Source organism: Pyricularia grisea, assembly GCF_004355905.1.
Source record: "Pyricularia grisea strain NI907 chromosome Unknown Pyricularia_grisea_NI907_Scaffold_2, whole genome shotgun sequence".
NCBI lineage: Eukaryota > Fungi > Ascomycota > Sordariomycetes > Magnaporthales > Pyriculariaceae > Pyricularia > Pyricularia grisea.
In genome coordinates, this window is record NW_022156717.1 from 7,655,997 (window position 1) to 7,678,767 (window position 22,771).

Consider the following 22,771-nt stretch of genomic DNA (forward strand, 5'->3'; position numbering starts at 1 on the left):
TAGTAGACGAGGCAGATGGACGAGAATTAATCGATTTGCAAAGTCAAGACAATCGCGAGCTCATGATGCGAAACGAAAAGGGAAGAATTGACCAAACAAGCGCAGCAGATAGGTTTGGTGAAGCTGCATAATTCGAGTGCCCATTGGAGGTCAGGCAGGGAAAGAATAGAGAAAAAAATGAAGGATGAAAAAATATTGAGGGGAGTCCTTTGCCCCCTCATCAGTATTACAACGATGCCTCCACTGCCCGCACCGTTAGTTCCTATTCGGCATCAAAGGAAGGCACGCCCGCAAAATTTAGGCCCCCGACGAAGGCAGGTCGCATGGAAAGCACCTTTCTCATAAGTTCGAGGTACTTTTGATCCTTGAATTCCATTGGAGGCAAGCATTTCAATGAAAACTTTGTTCTATTTGAATCATCACAGCGCACGTACAAGATAAGTTGTGGACGGCTTCCCCACATCGTATAATGAATGGTCTTGCGCAACAAGCGTGGGGTGTACCCCTGTGTGAATATGATCGCCTTTCCAATCTTTTGACACTCACTTTCCCCGAATTTGATTACTTCCCCAATCGTTCACGTCTTATGGCTTTATCACACGAACACTTTCCTGTTACGTCCTGCCATGTCTTTGAGGGACTCTTACTTGTTTACTCAAATTGGAGGATAAAGAATTGCTTGATGTATGGCCAGTTGCAAGTGACTCTGTCATATACATAAAAAAATGATCGCGTGCCCGCAATACCTGCATTACATCACCGAAATATTCATCCTTGGTTTTTGGAACAACATCACCAACTTCCAGACTTTCCTTCTCTATTCCCCATACATTAATCCACCAGTATATTCGTACATATCAAAAGAGTTTCGTCGAGTATCATCTCGATATACCCCCACTTTACTTTCTCTTCATTAACTTTATCTTTACTCGGACATCTCAGCAATTGCCACAAAGACTTACTGGCATATCCACAAGACGCAACCCAAAACATATTATCTACCATTCATTTGTCTGGCAGAAAGAACAAAATGGCGCAGTCTCAGCCCCAACAGAGCTCACCGTCGTCGCATGTTGACATCCTCACACTTGACAACATCTTGACAAAGGTTCCCTCATATGACCCTGAGGCTACAAACCAACTGTTCTCACTCATTGACTGTGGCAGGTAAGCCAGCTGTGTCAACAGTCTATAAAAAGACATATCTCATAGTTAAAACATCAGACTAACCTGACCAGCAATGGAATACGCTTCTCGGTCTCGAATCTCTCACCAGGCTCAGCTCGCCTTCTCCCATGCATTCACCAGGAACGAGCCCCTATCTCCCTCCTCGACTCGCTGATGGAGGGGAAGGTCATGTATGGAGAAGAACGTTTCCCCCCTTCCACCATCGAACTTGTTGCACAGACCATGGCCAAGTTCTGCAGAACCGCCTATGAGGGCCACAACGTCCCCAAGACCAACATGTTCATGTTTGCTACTGAGGCCATGCGTCGGTCTACCAACTCCAGCGACATGCTAGAAGCCATTCACAAAGCCTGTCCCGACTTGAAGTGTCACATTGCCGAGCCTGGTGTCGAGACGTTTCTGGGTGGCATGGGCGCCCGTTCCGGCTCGTACAAATTCCGAGGTCTTTGCGTTGATCTCGGCGGTGGCAGTCTGCAGATGAGCTGGTTCAACACAGACGATGCTGTCCGCCGTGCTTCTGAGGTTCACCAAGGCGACGCTACAGATTCTGACACCAACCCCAACAGACACTATGGCATTGCCGCTGCTCGTGCCGGTCAGAGTCTGCCTTTCGGAGCCGCTCGAGTCATCCACATCCTCAAGAACGAGCCAGTCGAGATTAGAGAGGCTGAGATGTCCAGCTACCGCGAAAAGCTTACTGCCGTCTTTGCCAACCTGTGCAAGACATGGCCCGACCTTGCTACCGATGTTGCCGAAGGCGGTCCGGGTGTTTGCATGTACGTGTTTGGTGGTGGCCTCCGTGGTTACGGCAGCATGCTCCACTTCAACGATCCGGTGCACCCTTACCCTATTGCTGGTGTGGGTTCCTACTTCGTCTCGGGCGCATACTTTACAGAGACCAAGAGGATGCTTGAAGTCAACAATAAGCACAAGGGCAAGATCCCCGGCATGTCTTCTCGCCGCAGAGACCAGTTCGAGGCCATCTGTGCAGTTGTTGATGGAATATGTGCCGTGGTTCCCAAGATCAAGCGGGTCACATTCTGTGGTGGCGGCAACCGTGAGGGCGCCCTGATGACAGTCCTCCCCGAATCGATCCGCGAGAGCAATCCTCTCGCACTTTTGGGACGCGGCGAAACCCCTCCCATTCTCGCTCAACCAGAAGCCGCCAGAACGTTTGTCCGGATCCTGGAGGAAGCGCTGCCCGAGACATTGACAAGGCAGAAGCTGGGCCCCTCCACTATCGAATCCCTCGGCCTGACTGAGCTATTTATCCGAAGCCTCTGGACCAATCTCGACTCGCACGAGAAGAAGAAGCGCAGCGCCTCGGCAGCCATGCACCATGCTTTGGCTCGAGACCCCGACTCTCCCGGGCTGGGACATCTCGAGCGCGCCGTCTTGGCCGTGACAATGGTCGCCTACAGAGGAGGCGCTGTCCGCCGCTCCGACCATTCGCTTTACGAGCGTCTCCGTGGCGTCGTCTCGGCAGCCGATGACCCTTCCTCGTCGGACGTTGGCAAGAAGGACCACGGCCCAGAAGCCAGCCAAAGCCTCTTCTGGGCCGACTATATCGGCCGTGTCGCCGCCGCCATGGTCAAGGCCACGGTTGCTTACCCTACCGACGTGCTCCAAGCCGGCGGACCCGTGCCCATCAAATTTGGCGCTGACGAGACTGGCAGCGGCGAGGACAGGCTCGTCGTGCTCAAGATGGGTGTTGCCTTCCCACCGCATGTCTCCAGCGACTTTAAGTTGGATGATCTCGTCGAGGGCTTCAAGGATGTGGGCAAGCACCAGAAGCTTGGAAATGTGATTGCCACTGCACATGAAGTCTCGAGCAACTAAGTCCAAGTTAGTCATGCCTTTACCGATCCTATTACAATAGACACTACCTAAATCATTTCATCCTCTTGCTGGATTTGAGCAACCTCTGTTGGCGGATGGCAGGATCACTTGTATTTGTGCGGCTCAACTGTTGTTTTCAGCCTTGACGGTCCTACACGGCACTACCTAAACTTATAGAAAAAAAAGAGATACCCATAGTCGCTGTTTGGACGACCTCATAAAAACAGATAGATGAAGATGCAAGAAGGACGAATGTTTAAACCTGAAATAAGATGCGTCTTTTATCTCTGATTGTGTTTTTCTGTGGTGAAATATGGCACATGAAATTTCTCGCTCTGCTTTTGACAAATGCTTTACATAACCCCCAAAACAAATGCTAGTATCTCAAGGGTATTTTGAAGAAACGAGAGAAGAAAAAAAAAACACTCAATCATCGATCCCACCCCACTCGCCGCCGTCGTCACTCCCATCAGCTTGATCCCTCGCGGCAATCTTCCTCCTCTTGCTGCCCTCGATGGCACCGCGACGGTTGTTCTCCTTGCGCCTCTCCCAGGCGCTCTTGGAGGTGATGCGAGCCTTGCCCTTGGAGGCGGCGATGCTGCGCCGCGACTGGACGCCCCTTTCGCGCAGCTCCTTCTTGTCCTTCTTGGACACGTCGGGCAGCGCGTCCAGTAGCCACCTCTGAGCGGCCGACTCTCCGGCCCCGGCCTGTCGCTCGCTGAGGGCGATGACGTTGGCAACGTTCTTGACAAAGGGTATGTCCTCCTTGGTGTAGAAGGTGACGGCGATGCCGCCCTTGCGGCCCGCGCGGCCGGTCCGGCCCGCCCGGTGCACGTAGGCGGCCGCAGAGCCGGGCACGTCGTAGTTGACGACGCCGTTGACGCCGGCAAAGTCGACGCCGCGCGCGAGGACGTCGGTGGTGATGAGGACCCATACTTCGGCGGCGCGGAAGCGGCGGATGACGGCGGCGCGGGCCGACTCGGGCATGGACGAGTGCAGGACGGCGACGCGCGAGGCGCCGCCTGCCGCGGCGGGTATGTCGTACTTGAGCTCCTCGTGCAGCGCCGTGGCTCGTTCGATGGTCTGCGCAAAAACTAGGAAGGGGGGTCGGAGTGGCGTCTCGTCCTCTAGCGTGGTGGTTGACGAGGTGGTGGTGGAGAAGGATGCTGGGTGGAGCAGCTGGCGGAGCGCGAGGAGCTTGCCAGACTCGGTGGCTGTATAGACTAGCCTGTGGGAGATGTTGGGCACGGCTGTATCCTTGAGGCCGACGACCAGCCTGACCAGTGGAGGGGCTGGGGCGTCGCCGGCTTGGGTCCGAAGGTTGTCTAGTATGAGGGTCTCGATGTTGGACGCCATGGTTGCGGACCAAAACGAGACGCGCAGGTTGGGGTTACGGCAAGCTGACCATATCCCCATTGTTTGCTCTCTGAACAGTTGGTCCAAGAGAACGTCGGCCTCATCTAGTATCAGCGATCGAACGCTGGGTAGTCTTTTCTTCGGTGTTGATGTTCCATCGGAAAGCAAGTTTAGGAGAAGCATTGGGGTTGTGACCAGTATGTCGGCCTTGGTGATTGGTGCCTTGGTGGGTTTCTTTGATGGCTTATCGGACTTTTCTCCATCTTCATCGTCCTCTGATGACGAAGCTCCATCATCGCTCTCAAAAACATCTTCCTCCTGATCTTCAATCTTCTTCTCGGAGCTGTCATCTTCGGTAGCAACCCTCATACCTTTGCGCATGAGGACGACCCTAACTCCCGTACCCATGGCGAGCTTTCGACCCTCATTCGCGATCTGACTAGCAAGTTCCCTCGTTGGTGCTACCACAATAGCCTCGAGGTGATGTTTTGAGTCGTGCAAACTGTCACCTCCCGTCTCCCCCTTTTCTGCTCTGCGCTTGAGCACTCCATTGATTGCAGGGAGCAGAAAGCTCAGCGTTTTGCCGCTGCCGGTGGGCGCAATGGCCAAGAAATCAACACCCGCCGCAGCCTCCTGTAGCATAGCCAAGACATCCCCGTCGCCTCCTTTGCCATTATCGTCTCCGCCATCGCCATCATAGGACAGCGCAAACTCGGGTCGCAGAAGCAGCGGTAGGGCGCCCAGCTGCACCTCGGTCGGAACCTTGTAGCTACCCTTTGCCAGGTTCTCGGCCAGCCTAGGGGATATGCGGTAGGCGCTCCTCAACTGACCAAAAGACACCAGAGGCTGTGGAAATACAGGCTGCTTGTCACCCTTGCTTTGCGCAGCCAGTGTAGCACCATCGTCCTTATCACCTTTGTCCTTCTTCTTCTTCTTTTTCGTGCTGCTCTTTTCAACCTTTGCCGGCGTTGCTTTTTGCACCGGAAGCAGCGTGTACTTGAGACGGTGAGAGCGCAAGATCCTCTTGCACTCGTCCCGCTCGATCGGACGTGCCTTTCTGGCTTCATCCGCGTCCTTTTTCGCCTTTTTCACGTCCGCTTTGGTCTTGGAGCCAGCTGCGCCTGCACCGCCATCCGAATCCCTCCGCGTTTTTGGTGCGAAAAAGTCAAAGTCGCTCAGCTCTGCGTCCTCATCAATGGCATCGTCTGCTTGGTCATGGTCCTGCGTCTTCGACTTTCGCTTCCGCTTCTTGCCCTTGGGTAGCGGGTCGACTTGGTCATGGTATAGCTGTGGGTTCGTTTCGACGCCGGCCGAGGGGATGTTGGCTTGGGCCAGTACTGTTGCCGGGACTCCTGGCTTTTTTGGTGGTTGCTTGGTCCCTCGCGACAGGACCTTGAGAATATCCATTTTTTTTTTTTTTTGGGTGTCACGGGAGTAAGAAGCGCAAGGTTTTTTTTTCTCTGCTACCGAATATTACCTTGATCCGCGAGTCCTATCTACTTTGCGACGGCGATCAACAAATCATAGAGTACGATATTTAGCAAGCGCTGTGACCCCACCCAAATTTTTGAACTTTTGGCTTAATCGATAAGCCAGCTGCCCAGCCAAGCCAGCTATAGGTGCGTACTATAGCCCCACCATGTATGTGGGCCCCTCAAAGAGACCGCAGCACCCTTGCAACCTCTACCCAAGCATCTTTCCATACAGTACTGTCTACCTGACTATGGTACACTGGTTGGCAAAGCTACCACACCAGATGATCACCGGCGGAACAAGTTCCTGACAAAGCGCACAAGCCGAACTGACCTAGGGTGATGGGCTCAACATCGGCTAGCTCAAGGTTTATGAGAATTTCTATCGCATTTTTTTGCAGGCTCTAGACCCAATGTCATCTCACAATCCCTTTATCGCCACTTTTGGTGAATAAGTCTACTACGATAGGTGACACTTTGTCCCAAGTCATGATTTACATTCGACCAGGCACAAAACAAGATTCAGAAGCCGGGATGTACGTAGTAGTTTACTGAATATACTCCCAAACTCAAACCGGTAAATATACCCGAATCCAGTGTTGACATCATGACTTTCTCGAAGAGTGAACCCAACTCACTTCAGAAACTGCGAAGCAAGCCCCATGAGTCCACTCGCACCCCCAGGTCCGGTGGCCGGAGCATCGGACTTGGATTTCATGCAAAACTTGAGGGCCATTTCTCCGGCCTGCATGAGAGCCGATTCTTTGGATGCACCCTCGGGGACTAAGCCTTGGGACGCCTTCTTGTCGAAGAGCTGCGAAAGTGAATGATAAAAATCATTTGATGAGTTTGAGGCCTCTGGAATCGAAATCAGAAACAGAAAGAATGACAGTAAATACCTTGCTCGCCTCGCCCAAGGCAAGGCCGATGAACTCGTTCTGATGGGTACCAGAGACGCCACCTCCGCCTACAGCAGAACCACCATGGCCGGTGAACATCTTGAGGGCTTGCATGACTGCGGCAGTCCCCATACCGTGCTCGTCGACGTCCCCATCTTGGCCATCGCCCGCAAAGTATTTCTTGTGGTTCTTGATGGCCGCTATCGACCGATTTGGGTCAGCTAGCGAATACACTTACTTTTCTTTTGTTGTTTGTTCGTGTATAATGACTCGGGATTGCCTTTCTTGGCTGGTTGACTATGTCAACCCATCAACATACCAGCCTCGTCGACATCTTCCTTGTCAATCTCATCGTTTTGCTTCCTCTGACCGATCGTGTCCAAGATGGAACTAAAAAGACCGACGTCGCCCGATTCGCCGGCGTGGCGGGATGCCACATGGGCAGCCCCACGAAGGTCGTCGTCCTCCTCGTGACTATAGGCTGACGAGTCCCTTTGGTCTGTTGAGAGGCACTCATGGGGATCAAAATCCGATATATCAGACCTTCAGCTCTATCAACAGTGTTTTTTTTTTCTTGGTTTTTTTTTTCTACTCCCATATCCCCGCTATAGGCTGGACAAGGGCACATGTCTCTCCATGCGACCAAGAAGGTCCCGAAGGTACTTTTGCGACTCACATGCCATTATGTCATTGATAACTCGAAGAACCCCTGGAAATGATGTATGGTGTTGACTTGGGTGTTGATCACGTTTTTTGTAACTCGGCTTTGTTTCCCCTTGCCGCAAACGAGTTGTTGCTACGCGCAATACAGTCTTATTAGGGGAGTGGCGGCTCCGTGTTTATGGCAAAATTCAGTGCGAAAGTTGTATGGTGTATTTGTTTATTTTTTTTTGTATGTTTCTTGAGATGGGATGAGACACTTTTGGGGGTGGTATTACTTAACCAGAGAGGGGAACGGCCGAATTTATTCGATCAAAGCACCAAAGTGTACTCGTAGTGGCAGGACCGTTGGGGGGGTCCTGTGGTGAAGCTTGCCCATCTTTCAGCCCGAACGTGGCACGTGAAAGTAAATAAGAATTGTCATTTTGGTTGGCCAACTCTGCAATCAAGAGTGCATACGAACTTGCCCCGCACGCAGTTGCCTGCCGCCGGCTGCATAAGGAGGTATGTACCTACCTACCTGGCTAGAACTGAAACTAGTTTAGTTTTAGTTACAGTAGGAACGTACGTACTACTGATGTATGGGCAGGCTGTATCCAGGCTAAGTCTAATCAATAATACCCCATACCGGTACTCACCTTAGCTCACCATTTATTTCCCCATAGCTTTGACGGAATTCCCATCCGTACCCTCCAGAATGCATCTATGTACGGAGTATGTCCGCGATGTGGGCAAGCCGAAATTGATAAGTTGCCCTCAACTGAACCCATTCCATCTCTCCACCAACCCCAACGGCTCTTATTAGCAGAAAAAAAAACGGCTGGAATCCGGTTGGCTATATGTAAGCAAGGACTCGCTTATGATTAAATACTGGGCGCCTGTGTGAAAAGAACACAAAACATAGACCAATGGAATCGTCAACTCGGCTATTGTGATTCTTTGGTGATTGAGCTGAGAAGACCCCCCGGGATCTGACACTCTAGACATGGACGCCAAGACGGCCGCTCCCGTGGGAGTACGTACTTCGTAACCGAGCAAATGAACGTATCTTGTCTTTTGAGAGCACAACAAAATTACAAGTACCCATAGAGATAGACAATAATTACATACGATAAGCAAAGAGGCTCTGCCTAAGACCGGAAAGTAAAAAGTCCAGCCCCAAACTAGTCCGCTGGGCCTCCCAAAACTAAAATAGCCCAGGTTTGTTGCTGCTATTTCCCGGGGTGATTGTCCCCATCGGCTCCACGAACCTTGTGCTGCCAACTCCGAAGAGATTGCCAAACTTGTTATGGGGCGGGGTAGTCGAATATTAATTAGTCTATTCACCATTCTTGTTTGCGTTCCAAGAAAGAACCTATTTTATTTTATTCTTAATTTAATCTTAGTGTTTTAGGGCCGATATTCCAATTTGTACGCTCAGGTAAAACTGTGTCGATTCCAGAGCTAAACATCATTTGCATATCTAGCTTACCACTCCCTCGGCGACCCAATGGCTGTTGTGCACAGAGCTTCAGGGGCTTAAGGGCAAGTGGAAGGGGTCTGGCTGTTTTGAGCACGGTTTTCTTTTGGGTGGCAAGCACACCGTTAGCGAGCACAACCGATGCCTAGATAATAGCCATTCGTACAGATTCTAATTCTGATAAATTCTACCCGTACCTCGAGCCGGGGGTATCTTGTGAATAGTAATGAACAAAAATAAAAAGGTGTTCCAACATCTGGAATGCGAGCCAAAATGAAAGGGTGAAAAATAACATAGTGCGGGTGAAGATAAAAACGTATCAAGTCTTCATAAAAAAGAGGTACGAGTAATATTGTACTAGGACCTCGTCAAATAATGAGTGGAGTACAACACACCACGCCGCTCTAAGTTTGCTGCCCGAACGCCGCAATTTCAGGAGTGATCCTGCTCCCCCATGATGCCCTGGTGCCCTGGTATATGATCCCTTCGTGTACTTCCTACATGTCGTTACAGGTTCGCTGGCTAAAGGTAACAAAAAAAAAGAGGAAGAAAAAATTCGTTGGCTCTGAATGTTTGACGTGTACCTAATCCTCAAAGGTCACGCAGTTGTAAATATTATCAGTTATTGCTCTACGAGCCTTACAGCGGCAGGCGTTGACCCGGCGCCGTTCCCTGTTTTTGGATTTCGCTTCTTCTCCTTTTTGGCCCAGCGAAGCCCGCATGCGTTGCATAGCGTTTTTGGTCCGCTGGGCCCCTTTCGCCATTCAGGAGAGTCAAGTGTACCTAATCATAGTGCATCGGAGTAAGCTACTGCTATGCATCAAGATAGACAGACATGTACCATGTGTGGCCTGGGATAGGTCTCGGCGATGATCCGACGTGCACACGGATTTTAAAATCAAGGTAATGAGGCTGCCAACGCCAAAGGTCCAGAGGGAGCACCTACCACAGTCCGTACAAACGTATTCCTCGGCCACTTTGATTTTTTTCTTCTTGTCAGCTCCCACCCTGGGATCCCGATCGATAGGTATTGCAATCCCCGCATCTCCTTTGGTTAATGACGGGTTACCGCTACTGGATGTGAAGCCGTGGGTTCGTTCTCCTTCTTTATAACGGAGACCCGTCAACATCTCAATGGTCTCGGCGTGTGAGTGTCCCTCATAACGCATCATTTTGTCTTTGATCGAGTCTTGTCGGTTGCGCGCGGTTGAGTCTTCGAGGTTCTCACGTGTCAGTGCACTGTTCAGTATACCAGAGATCGCGCTGCCAAGTTTGCCATCCGAGGGCAGTACTCCGCCAACACCCTTGGCATCACCGAAACTGCTGTGGCGGGCCTGCTGCTGTGCATGCCGTGGCGTCGTGCCCGTGGAAACGGATACTGTTGCATCCTCGGATGTCATTTCTGATCGACCATCGGGCCAGTTCCTCTGCGCGTCCTCGCCCCCGTCTTCATATTCCTCCTTGCGCAGCTCTGCTATCCTACGACGCAAGCGCTCGTTCTCAATTTTGTGCTCCAAGAATGAGTCCAGTAGTTCGGCGTTCTTCGTTGGGTAGGGTCTCGACATGAGGAAAACGGCCTGGCGGAAATGAGATTGGTTGTTTGGATTTGTCGAGAACCGAGCGGTTGCGATGTGAGCATGACCTGTTGACTCGAAAACCCCATAAGTACCGTCCTTCTTCTTTAGTCGATAGTAAATGCGTATGCTTCCGCCAGTAGCTGCTGCATCATGCATCTCGGAGAGGTATACCCCGACGTCATCCGGGTGGATCAAATCCTGTAGTAATACATCTAATATCTCGTCCTTTGTGTAGCCTGTAAGTGCTGTCACACTTGGCGACACATATTTGATGCGACCATCCTGATCCAGGATTTGTTGAAGGTCCGCGAGCTCTTCAGCGGTTCGCGCGGCCCAATCGCGCCTCTTGGTGTACTCGGTCACGATGCTTCCCGGAGGTCCATGCGCAGTCGATTGCTGCTGTAATGAAGGCTGTGGAGGTGGTGGCATGCCGCCATAATTCTGTTTCGATGTAGCTGTTAGAGCCCCAGACATGGGCGATGCCTGTTCGTCTGGACTAGGCAGTGAAAACCCCGAGTCTGCTGCTTGGTGGTGGTTTTGTAGTGACGGATTATTGATTTGGCCAGGTCGCGCCTGGGGCCGTGCTGCCAAGCCTTGCGCATTTTGCGACATTGGCGATATGGATGCGGAGGTGCCTGAATGAGCAAAATTGGAAACCATCGGGCGTTGGAAAGGTTGTTGCGCGGCCATTACGACGTTGCTGTCGCCGTCGAGCGACATCTGCATGGGTGTGTCGAAGTGAGAGAGCATTGAGGGGTCGACGAGACTCATCGCGCTGTTATCCTGTCAGGGTCGCAATCACAGTGTTAGCTAGGTCACCAGAAACGCAGCCAACTTAAGCCGACCAACCACCAAAAACCAGTGGCCGACATGTGCATCGGATGAAGAATACGATGCTGCCACGAGATGGCCGAATTGAAACAACACCCATCTCATTGATAATTTGATTTTGAACATACCTGCGATACTGGCGGCTGGGAGCTTTGCATATCCATAGGACTCCCAAAGCCAAATAAACCGCCCGAGGGCTGCTGCTGGTGCCGGTGAGCCATGACCTCGCCACCGACACCTTGTGGTAGTAACGGTCAACGGGGAGCTGCACCTATAGGGGAGTTTTTTTTTAGTTTTTTTTTCAGCGAGTGCCGACTGGGTGAATGTAGGAAAGATATGATGAGGAGGTTAAGAATACCCAGCTCGAGGGACAATAAAGGAAAGGAATAAAATCAAAAAGGTACCCTAGGAAGGAAAGTAAGAAAAGAAAAAAAGAAACCCCCCCCAAAAAAATCCTCGACAAGACCGCAATCTAGCAACTGCAGTCGTGAGAAAAACCACAAGAGCTATGGGGAGAAGTCAATCCAGGCGCGGGGAGGCACCAACGGGAAAAGTGGAATGGACCCGGCTCTCCGGGTGCTAACATTGCCAAGTTATAATATAAGTTGTATTATGGAGATTGGACGCCGCTGGTCACAGAGGCATTTTTGTTTGATCCAATTCAAGTCAGCTCAAGAAAGTCGTCGAACGCACACACAGTAGACACATGGAGGCTTGTGGTTGTCCTTGGAGGGCCAGAACAAAAAGGACCCTTGATTAGGTTATAAGGCGGGGTGGCGTGTGTACAGTAGGTATGAATAGGTCCTGTCTTATTTGGTTTGGTGACACCAAACGCTGTAGCCGGTCCAGGCTGGAATCAGATTGTCGAATGTCGATCCTAGGACCCTCGTGCTGCGGGTGTGTTTGCCATGAGGGCTCGGCCGAGCAGCTTCCATCCTGTCAAGGCAGCCAGCCCAGCCCAGCTCAGGGGAAGGGATGCAGTCCCTAATCCAAATCCAAGGTCAGACGGCAATCTTGCCGATTACCATAGGGTACCTCCATACCCATACCTAACGACCTGCTAACCTACCTCAACTAAGGTTTCCAAGGTACCTGCTACATTTAGTCAATAACCCCTTTACTGTGTAGAGACTCTTTGGTCATGCAGACACCGGCCTGCATACCAAGTAGTGTTACAGTGCACGTTCTTCAATAAGTTTACTTTCAAAAAGGAAAGCGGGGCGCCATCAAGAGAGCGGACACCTGGTCGAATCCCTGCACTTCCTACAAGCCTCCTGCGTAGGTGGCACCCCATGAGAGCTAGGCAGCTTGTCCGCGAATGACATGAGAGGAAAACGTCGCATCCCGCTGCAAAATGATTTCCCAAAAATCGAAACGTCACGCGCATAGGTGGGTTCAACAAGGGTTTTGGTACGAGTCCAATACTGTACAAGTCCGGATTTTTTTTTTTTAATTACCTGGTCTTAGTTTGGGTTGCCATTTTTTTTGTCAATTACTAATCTATAGAATAGGTAGTAATATAGTCATACCCCTTGACCTTAAGGTTACCACGTAGGTGGTTTTGCCACTGGCTGGCGGGCTTTCCTCTTGGTGCCCAACAGACGGGAGGTGCAAGCCACTGCACAGAAATAGATAGTTGGCCCTGTCGATGCCTGTAACATTTGCGCGGGTGCTTTTGCCGCTGCGCTACCGGCAAACGGATCGTCGCACTGCACGGCTTGCCGCATGCGCTAAACTGACCTAGACGTCGTACTTGCCTTTACCGACAAATCCTTTACTTGATCCTTTTTGCCCTGGCGGGCTCGACTAGGAGAAAAGCAACTCTTCAGTCTTGTTCAAAATCACGCAGAACCTGGTGTTACAGTCCTAGACAGAAATCGTAAGCCCACTTGTACCTTGAGCTTCCCAGGTTGGGGAGGTTCGTAATTATCTACCGATACAGTGTTGTATACAAAAGTGGCAATTAATTCCCAGATTGGGTATCTGTTTCACTAGGTACCTAGTTTTGGCTGAGGACAGGAGCGTTCACTCCGGACCTGGAGAGGTGGAACTTTGAAAGTCGATCTTTACCCAGGATAGGCTGGTGGGGGAGTTGTATCGGTATTGCAATCTTGATGCCCAAGGACTTTTTCTCTCGAACCCCACTTTCAAAAAAGTGGAGTATGGGATCCATCATGGGTCAGATCTCGTGAGACCGTGTCAAGGCAGACGCGCTTTATTAAATAAATCCTCGCGTCTTTGCCAAACAAACGTCATCATCAAGCCAGTCGGCCACTGGCGCATATGGGTTGTCGATGCTAGGTATTTACCAATGATCGTGTCATCTACACAAAACTTTGGCTTTGATAAATCGCATTAGTCTAGGCAGTGCCCCTGCGATCTAAACCCAGTCTAGAGCCCGCAAAAGACCAGAGTTGTGGCTCTGCGCGGGCCATCATCAATCAGCTTTGCCATCTCAAGATGTGTGTGCCTATGAATTTAATGGACATCGTTTCACATCTTTCCGTGCTAACAACTGAGTGACTTTCAGGTGTGCGTACCAAACCGACCGCTCTTCTTAGTTTGGGTGGAATTCTGATCCTGAATCTTGTAGCCAAAATCGAGAAGCTGGGAGTTAGAGGGTGGGCAGCATCCAGTCACTTCTTCCCTTCAGCCCATGTAAGAGATCGAACTAACTCTAAATCGACTTTGGCAGAATTCGGTCCTTTGGCCCTACCAATGCACAATTTGTCACCTTCAATACACCCCTCACACTTATCGTTGGCGAAAATGGATCAGGCAAGACAACCATCATCGAATGCCTCAAGTATGCCACAACCGGCGAGCAGCCGCCGAACAGCAAGGGCGGCGCATTTCTCCATGATCCCAAGGTAGGTAAAATGGACTGGATAACTTGAATTTATAAACCGGAAGAAACAACAAGGATATGGTTTACTGATATGTTGAGTGTTTAGCTGGCTGGCGAATCCGTAATCAAGGCTCAGGTCAAGCTATCATTCTACTCTACAATAGGTCAGCAGCTCGTGGTCACCCGGAGCTTGCAGGTAACCCAGGCAAAGAAGAAGCTTAACGTCAAGACAATCGATGGCACTCTGCGAGTTGAGACAAATGGCGAACATGTCAGCCTATCCAAGAAAAACGCAGAGCTGGACGAGATGGTACCCGAGAAGATGGGTGTGCCGGCAGCAATCCTCGAGAACGTAATCTTCTGCCATCAAGACGACTCATTATGGCCACTCAGTGAACCTTCAGTACTGAAAAAGAAGTTTGATGAGCTTTTCGAGGCAATAAAGTACACCAAGGCTATTGATAATTTGAAGCTATTGCGGAAGAAACACGGCGAGCAGCTTCGCATATTCAAGAACCTAGAGGAAACCTCGAAGCAAGACAAGGAAAAGGGCGAGCGATATGGAAAAGCCATCAAGGTCCTCGAGGCCGAGATTGCAGAGCTGGAAAAGAAGTACAAGACGACGTTAGATAAGATGGACAAATATCGCAAGGAGGAGGCGGCAAAGCGACAGGAGGCAAACAGCTTCTTCAGCATCGTGACCGACCTACAAAACAAAAAGGTCCTCTATGATGAACGAAAGCAAATGGCCGATGAGCTATTGGAAACCATAGAGCGAATGTCTGATTCAGAAGAAGAACTCGAAGCAGCCCTTGCCCAGTATGCGGACAGGGTCAAGCAGATGAAGGATGATGCGACGGAGAAGACGGCACAGTACACGGAACTGAAAGGAGAGCTCGCGGCACTGCGAAAATCTTTACAGGATAAGCTGGCAGATCGTGGAAAGCACGTGTCCGACAAGGAGCATCATGAACGTCAAGTATCGGCACGGCTCAGCATGGTCAAGGAGGCTGCACAGCAGCACGGAATCCGAGGGTTTGATGGAGACTTGACCGAGGCTCAGGTGAAAAGCTTTGAGAACCGTATCCAGAAGCTTCTCGACGAGAAAAAGCGCGAAGTGGCAGCATACGACCAGGAACTTGAGAAACTCAAGACCTCCCATGGAAAAGCCGTTGCTGATCTCACCGCGCGTAGGGAATCTTTGAACAGAGGACGTGATTCGGCCCAAAAGCGAATCTCTGACATTGATGGACGCCTCAAAGGCCTCCAACGTTCTGTTGGCGATCTGCATGTAGACGATGGAGCGAAAGCAGTTTTGGACTCCAACTTGACACAGCTAGAAAACGAACTTCGAGAGGCATACAACTCATTACAGCAATCAGAGCTGGATGGCGAGATCAATGAGGCGAACGACAATCTGGGTCGACTCCAAGGCGAAGCGTCGCGACTGAACAACGAGCTTGTACAGTGCACTCACTTAGCATCCGAGCGGGCTCAACTTGACCTCCGCAGGAAAGAAGCAGAAAACCAAAATGTTTATCTGAAATCAGTCATGGCAACATGGGGCGACAAGCTCGCCGCTTTGGCAGCAGGCCCCGTTGATCCCGAAACCATCGGCAAAGTTTATCAGCAAATTCTCGACCAGCAGAGCGCTGCTGTTTCAGCCAAGAAGACCCTCGTGGACGAGGCCCAGCAGGAGATTCGTCAGCTCGACTACAAGGTATCCTCTGCTCGTGAGGAGGTCACCAAGACCACCAAGGACACTGAGCGCGCCGAGAAGGCGGTTCGCGATGCCTTGATACAGTCCAAGGATGAGGACGATGACGATCATCCGGTCCACACCTACCTTGATCGGCTAGCTTCCTTGCAGGAAAGCCTCAGCGTCGCGGAGACTGATTTACATCTTTTTGATGCGTTAGCGGAGTATTACGAAAAAGCAAAAAAGAAGATGGAGCGCGACAACAAATGCACCCTGTGCGAACGTTCGTTTGGAGATTCTGACAAGTTCTTCAAATCAAAGTTGGTTCAAAAGATTGTCAAGAACCTGGATCAGACCCAGAAGGAGGTTGTTAACGCCGATATCCAGCGTTTGAGGAAACAAGTTGATATACTAAGGGCTGTGCGGACGAATTATGACACGTACCAGAGGACAAAGGCACAGCTCCCACCCCTGGAGGAGAAGTTGCAGGCTCTGGAGAGCGAAAAGGAAGCCATGATCAGCAAGCAAGAAACCTTGGATAAGGAGATGAGCGTCCTGGAAGACAAACGTCTTGATACGGAATCTATGGGAAAGGCAGTTCGTAGCATTACGGATGCCGTGGCAAAGATTGCAGATTCCGAAAAGCAGATCGAGAGGTTGGCCTCCCAGCAGAGCTCCAGTGGCAATATTCGCAGCGCACAGGAGATTCAGGAAGCTCAAATGAAGAACTCGGAACAGACGAGAGCGTTGACCCTGCAGTTGAACAAGCTTGTGGCGGATCGCCAACGGAAGAAAGATTTAATCTCTCAACTGGAGCTGAACAAAAGTGAGCTGCAGCGCAAATTGTCCGAGTTCAACCAGAAGGTTGAGCGCAAGAACGACCTAATCAAGCAGATGGAGTCTCTGAAGACTGAAAGAGAGCAAATGGAGGAAACCAATGACGAAGGCGCCAAGGAGCTAGAGGATCTAGAACAGAACTTGTTCAAGGCAGAATCTATCCGCGACGAGGAGGTTGGTCGCGCTCGGGAGAAACTTCAGAAGGCAACAGATCAGAAGAATCTCGTTGCAGAAACTGTAGGAAAGCTGCAGTCTCTAAGCGGCGATATACAAGACTACTTGGATAGAGGAGGGCCTGGTCTGGCTGCTGCCAACGATCGTGCAATCAAGAATCTTGAGCATTCGCTTGAGAGGATGGAAAGCGACATCACGAAGCTCACAGCCGAGATCAATAAGCTGCGGCAGGAAGCCGACAATAGCGATCGCAAAAAGAAGAACATTCAGGACAATTTGGCATATAACCGGACACTCAGAATCGTCAACAAGCTAGAGAAGGAGATTGAAGCATTGGAGGACCGAAACGCACAAGAAGACTGGGAACGTCTTGATGGCGAGGCCAATGCTCTCAAGATGAAGTTTGACGAACTCTCTGGCAAATCTCATGTGCTCAAGGGTACGCTCGAAACCAAGAAAGCAGAGCAAGCTAGTCGGGTGGCAGAATATCAACAAGACTACAGCGATGCCAGGCTCAAGTTTCGCGAGGCTCACATCAAGGTGGAGACTACCAAGGCGGCCATTGAGGATATGGGCAGCTACAGCGCCGCCCTAGAGAAGGCCATCATGTCGTACCACAGTCTCAAGATGGAGGAGGTGAACCGCATTGCAGATGAGTTGTGGCGGTCAACATACCAAGGTACTGACATCGACACTATCCTCATTCGATCCGAGGTCGAAACGTCGGCCACGGCCTCCACTACACGGCGGACCTACAACTACCGCCTCTGCATGGTGAAGCAAGACACAGAAATGGACATGCGTGGCCGCTGCTCGGCAGGCCAAAAGGTACTGGCAAGCATCATCATCCGCCTGGCCCTGGCCGAGTCGTTCGGCGTCAGCTGTGGCCTGATCGCCCTGGACGAGCCGACGACGAATCTTGACGAGGCAAACATCCGCAGCCTCGCCGTTTCGTTGCACAATATCATCCAGGCACGCCAGGCACAATCTAATTTCCAGCTCATCGTGATCACGCACGACGAGGCTTTTTTGCGCGCCATGCAGTGCTCCGACTTTTGCGACACATTTTACCGTGTCAGGAGAGATGAGATGCAGCGGAGTACCATATCGCGCGAGAATATTTCCGTCTTGATGGATTGAGAAGCATGGTACATAAGGAAAGCCGGAAGCTGGCACTTGGGTTTGTTCATGTGCTTTTCTATTGATGGGGCCATGACTTTTTTTGCATCTACAAGTGATAATTCTCTGTTTTTGACCCGATTGATATTTCATACAAGCCTTGCATTTTGTGTTGGCGGGAGTTTAGTTGCTTGGTGCGGCGTTCAGGTTTTCGGAAAGATATTGATAAACTCAAGAGCTTTACCTTGCTGGAATAGGCAGGGAAAAAGAGAGGGCTGTTTTGTTTGATGGGCGCCGGTTTATCTAGACGCAAGACAACAGATATCATCCCTCCCAATTGAAGGAGTCGGGCGAATGTCAGACTATTTGGTTTCCCAAGGCTGATGCAGTCGACGAACAGGCATGTTCGTTGGTGGTTATCTTCTTGGTCGTGAAACTGTAACATAAACATTTGTCGACCTGCTAGCTCACCAACCCCCCAAAGGCGTAAGTAGCAGGCACATCAAGTCGTCGCTCGACAGTCGAAGAGCAAAACTTGATGCTAAACAGCCATATAAGCATGGGATGCCAGGCCACAATGCTCCCACGAATAGGTTTGCCCGGGAGAAGAGGCTGTTACGATATCTGGATAAGGAATGAAGAGCCCAGGGCATAGCATATGGCCTCTTACCACCATTCATCGACCCGATGCCCTAGCAAAACGTGTACCACAAAAAGAAAAGAAAATAGGCAAAGTTCAGCTACTGCGCATGCACAACGCATCCTCTGCCATGACTGACACCTTTTGAATCTATGTACCAGGCCCGCAAACATTCTCAAGTCAAGATGGGGACACACAGGATTTTGAGTACAATCAAGACAGAAGAATAAGGTAAGACCTGCTCGGAATATCGGATTTGGTATAACTACTATTCCTTGCCACCGGGCTCGGCTCCTTCAGCGCCATCCTTTGTCGGCTTTTCCCCATCCAGGGAGTCTTTGCCGGGCTCCTGAGGACTCTCGCGCAGTTTCTTGGCCGGGGGCTCACCTCCCGAGGCTGGCTCGCCCTCTGCGTCCCGCTTCGGGGTCGAAGCTCCTTCCCGCGGTGCATCATCTCCCGAGTCCAGAGTCACGTCGCTTGGTTCTGAGCGGGCTGGTGATTTTGGGGCCGACGCCGCCCGCGTCTCGTCTGCTGGCCGTCCCATGGCAGCCTCCACGTTGATATCCTGCAGGGCCAGGTTGGGTGCCGTCTGACCAGCCGCCGGAATGCTGGTCCCCGCGGCCTGCGGTCCTGTGTCCGCCAGGCCAATCTCCTCCGGTCCACGGACGTGCGGCGTCTCCTCCTCTGATTCTGCACTACCCGCGCCGGTTGCCTCGTCGGCTTCACCGAGGGCATCGTCCATCTCTTCATCACCCTGCTCGGTAGGTGTAGATCCTACGGGAGAGCCGGACGATTCCGCCGCAGCAGGGGCGGCAGCAGCAGCAGCTCGAGTTTGAGCAGCTTCCCTGCTACGCTGAAGCTGGCTGACAGGGACGACACCGGCACGCTGTTCCTCACGCAACAGCTCACCCTGGGTAATGCCCTCTGCCCCAGGCTGCTGCGGCTGGTTTGTGCTCAGGGCCGATGAGGAAGAAGCTTCGGCCCCTCCACGACCAAGCGCAGCAGCTAGGGCTGATGTACTGGAACCATGTGAGACGATGCCGTTAACTGACACGGACACCGTCTCAATGTGGCCCACTCCATTGGGACCCTCTATGGTCTCGGTGGACTCAGTGCTCAACCGCTGCTGATGGCGCTGGCGACCGGACCCGCTGTGCTGTTGTTGTGATTGTGGATGATGCTGCGAATGGAGAGTATCAGACGGTTCACCATCTTCGTCTTCCATGTCGGGTTCCGGACTAAGGGCGGCATCTGCGCCATCGACGCTCTCGGGTCTATTTGTAAGCCATGGAATCGGCGTGAGAAGGGCTCCTCCCAAGTGCTCGTCGAGACCTGGCTGGGCGGTTACTGTAGAAGCCGTCGATGTGGCAGGAGACAAGGACGGGTTTGCAGGAGCACCTCCGGGCACCCCATTGGCAAGAGCCGCCATGGCGCGTGGATCCATGACGGCGGGCGAGAGGGGGAAGAGGTTGGCGCCAGATGCCACGTGCACGACCCGGTCAACGGCATGTAGATACGACGGGAGAGAGCGGTAGTGTTGATGGGGATACAAGACCAGCTCTGCCAGGCGCTGAATAGTGTGCGGCGGATGGTCCGGGAAGCCGGTCGTGAGAGTTGATGTAATTTCAGTCAGCTGTTGTTGTATCTGTATTGGCAGCTCGCCAGGAGCAGCTTGTTGGGTCTGGGAGTCGGGAGCCCGTGATGATGATGATGATGATGCTACTGGCTCGGCCGATGCACTGGTCGTAGTGGTGGCATCAGCTGGTGCGTCAGCCGCAGCTTGACTTTTGTTGGAATTCGGGTTCGCATTCTCCTTGTTGGTTTCCTGTGAGGAACCGGGCGACAAGGCGTCTCCAGTTGTCTTTGCCGCCGTTGTAGTTGGCGCCTTGCTCTGCTCAACCCTCTTGAGCTCCGACGGCCCTATGGGGTCTGAGGATGGCAGAGGAGCAAGGAAGCGCGGCTCTGGTGGTGGTGTGAGCCTTGGTGGTGGGGGTATGACGGGGATCGGAAACTCATTTTGAGCGATCTTCTCGAGGCGGTTGATGATATCACAGAGCAACAGAGGCCAGGCGGAGCTGCGACGAGCAACAGTTAGTTAGCGCCCTGCCCGTGTCACTTCGAATGTCGAATGTGTATTGAGCAACAGGTTCGTAATTCAGCGCTGCATTTCATTTCATTGCCTCGGGGGCAAAAAAAAAAAAAAACAAAGAAAAGTCCACATCACGAAGCACCAACTCACAAGTTCATGGAGCCGCCAGCAGCAAGCTGGCGCAAAGTATCTTCATCGGTATCAATTTCCATCATGTCTGCCCAGGCGGCGAGGATTATTAAGCCAATAAATATTTCAATTTACAATCCGATCCGACAGCATGCGCCGTAATAGGTATAATTGAATCCCGTTGGTGTGGGCTTTTTGCGACAACGGAACCGAGCTATCGGCTTGAAGTCGACGTTGTCGCAACGAGTTGGTTTCGGGGGCGGCGTCAAATTCAAGCTATAACGCCACTACGCGTACGCGCTGGCCGCCCGCGATTAGAGGTACAACGCGGTGGTCGCACCAGGCAAGCACTATAACCAGTTAAGTTGGGAGTGGGTCTGTGTCCGTTGAGCTTTTTGCGATTATACCGATAAGCAGCCGGGTTGGGCTGGTCTTACCTACCCTGTATGTTTTCTTTTCATCATCAGACAGAACAAACCATTCAACCGGGGCCGCTGCGTTGCCTCTGGCAGTGGCCGGCTAGTAATTATACCTCAGGTGGACTGAACAACCGCGCTCATTGTATCGAGGACAAAGGATTTGCATACATGGGCAGCACATTGGCTATCATCTGCAAGATTATAAAAATAATCTAATACGATTCCAATTGAACTCGTTTGATTGTTGATCAGCGTTTGCCAGTTTTCAGGGAGTGGCTTACGAAGTAGGTGGATGAGCACTTGGTTCAGTCCCCTAAATTCATGGTTTCAACAAAACAAGTAAGATGTCGACCTCAGTACATAGTACTAGAATGACCAACTCTGGAAATACCTACGATCTACAAACAGGTTACTACTGCAGATCTATATTATACATATGTCACTTCAGATTCTACTGGTGCAGTCGACGAGTAGGAACAATTTCACGTGGATATCTGCACAGCCCAGCAACCTCCACAATAACCATGGATACAAGCCTGTCAGATGCGGGAGGGCCCAAGGGGCCGCAACACTCAAGTCTGCACCGCCATAATCTCGGCAGATTCAAACCCAGTCAAACCAGTTCCACGACGACGACGTCACAAATCGGGGCAATTAATTTGAGGACCCTCAGTTTGAAAAAAGTGTAAAAGAAACTCATTTTAATCATCCACAACGACGGGGTCATCCCCAGAGTGATATTGACAATGTTTGACGTACGCGTAAGCCGGCCTCTTTTCTTGTCTAGACTAAACAGCATCGCTCTCATTAGAGTCGTGACTAGGGCGACGGGCTCGGTACCGGTATCCTGCCTCCATGTTTAAAGTCCATCATAATTCTGTTGAATAACGATTCGGTCGAAACAGCCAGGACATGCCCAAGAAACACTCATTGCTGCAGCGCCAAGGTCCTGGCTGAACAAAAAGCACAAAGTCGAGCCAACGCAAGCGCCCAGCATCTGCATGCCACTGCAAGACAGCTGTGCAGTCACGCGCGGACCTCATAGTCTAAGATATGTGCAGTAGACATCTACGGTAATTTTGCTAGAGTACCTTGCGGCTGTGTAGAATTCCAAAGTTGCTACTGCAACGATAATTGAATTACCACGTAGCATTTCAGCATCTCCAGTACCGTATGGTATGGCGTATTCTGCAAGTACAGTACCAACCTAGCTTGCTAAGGTAGGTACCTACCTAGGGTACTATGGTACGTCCCTAGTAGTCGGCGATACCGTGGTAATGCACCCGAGTGGGCAAGTTCGTCCGTGGGGGAAAAGCAGCACAGACTGTGTTTCTGGCCATGCAGGCGGCAAGGGCTTGGGTGGCAAAAGCTAGCTCTCGGTCTTCTTAGTATGTATGTATTACTTTGTCCTGATGTACATATCAAAATCTACGCGATTTAGCAATTCGTCGGAACCTATGGTAGGTTGGATGATAGGTTTGATTGATTGGATATGGAGAAATGGGATGATGGCCTTGACTTTTCTCGGCGAAATTG

The 22,771-nt window shown here is 51.3% G+C and overlaps 5 protein-coding genes across 5 annotated transcripts; 2 read left to right on the forward strand and 3 right to left on the reverse strand.

Moving 5' to 3' along the window:
- Positions 1 to 839: 839 nt before the first annotated feature.
- On the forward strand, positions 840 to 3,027 carry PgNI_04859 (uncharacterized protein; the record flags this gene model as incomplete). Its single annotated transcript, XM_031124900.1, has 2 exons — positions 840 to 1,167; positions 1,239 to 3,027. The coding sequence occupies exons 1-2, from the start codon at positions 1,031 to 1,033 to the stop codon at positions 3,025 to 3,027; spliced, it is 1,926 nt and encodes a 641-aa protein (XP_030984187.1). The 5' UTR covers positions 840 to 1,030.
- A 426-nt stretch (positions 3,028 to 3,453) lies between these two features.
- On the reverse strand, positions 3,454 to 5,790 carry PgNI_04860 (uncharacterized protein; the record flags this gene model as incomplete). Its single annotated transcript, XM_031124901.1, has 1 exon — positions 3,454 to 5,790. One exon carries the CDS (start codon positions 5,788 to 5,790, stop codon positions 3,454 to 3,456), a length of 2,337 nt encoding a protein of 778 aa, XP_030985389.1.
- Positions 5,791 to 6,237: 447 nt separating this feature from the next.
- Positions 6,238 to 11,985, reverse strand: PgNI_04861 (uncharacterized protein). The gene is made up of 6 exons (XM_031124902.1): positions 11,640 to 11,985; positions 11,410 to 11,552; positions 9,943 to 11,233; positions 7,074 to 7,253; positions 6,755 to 6,954; positions 6,238 to 6,669 (listed from the first exon to the last, which is right to left on the reverse strand). The coding sequence occupies exons 2-6, from the start codon at positions 11,500 to 11,502 to the stop codon at positions 6,490 to 6,492; spliced, it is 1,944 nt and encodes a 647-aa protein (XP_030985388.1). The 5' UTR covers positions 11,503 to 11,552; positions 11,640 to 11,985; the 3' UTR covers positions 6,238 to 6,489.
- Positions 11,986 to 13,557: 1,572 nt separating this feature from the next.
- Positions 13,558 to 17,979, forward strand: PgNI_04862 (uncharacterized protein; the record flags this gene model as incomplete). Its single annotated transcript, XM_031124903.1, has 4 exons — positions 13,558 to 13,745; positions 13,875 to 13,902; positions 13,977 to 14,151; positions 14,236 to 17,979. The coding sequence occupies exons 1-4, from the start codon at positions 13,742 to 13,744 to the stop codon at positions 17,977 to 17,979; spliced, it is 3,951 nt and encodes a 1,316-aa protein (XP_030984450.1). The 5' UTR covers positions 13,558 to 13,741.
- Positions 17,980 to 18,710: 731 nt separating this feature from the next.
- PgNI_04863 (uncharacterized protein) lies at positions 18,711 to 21,607 on the reverse strand. The gene is made up of 2 exons (XM_031124904.1): positions 20,838 to 21,607; positions 18,711 to 20,673 (listed from the first exon to the last, which is right to left on the reverse strand). Exons 1-2 carry the CDS (start codon positions 20,900 to 20,902, stop codon positions 18,867 to 18,869), a joined length of 1,872 nt encoding a protein of 623 aa, XP_030985390.1. The 5' UTR covers positions 20,903 to 21,607; the 3' UTR covers positions 18,711 to 18,866.
- Positions 21,608 to 22,771: the final 1,164 nt, after the last annotated feature.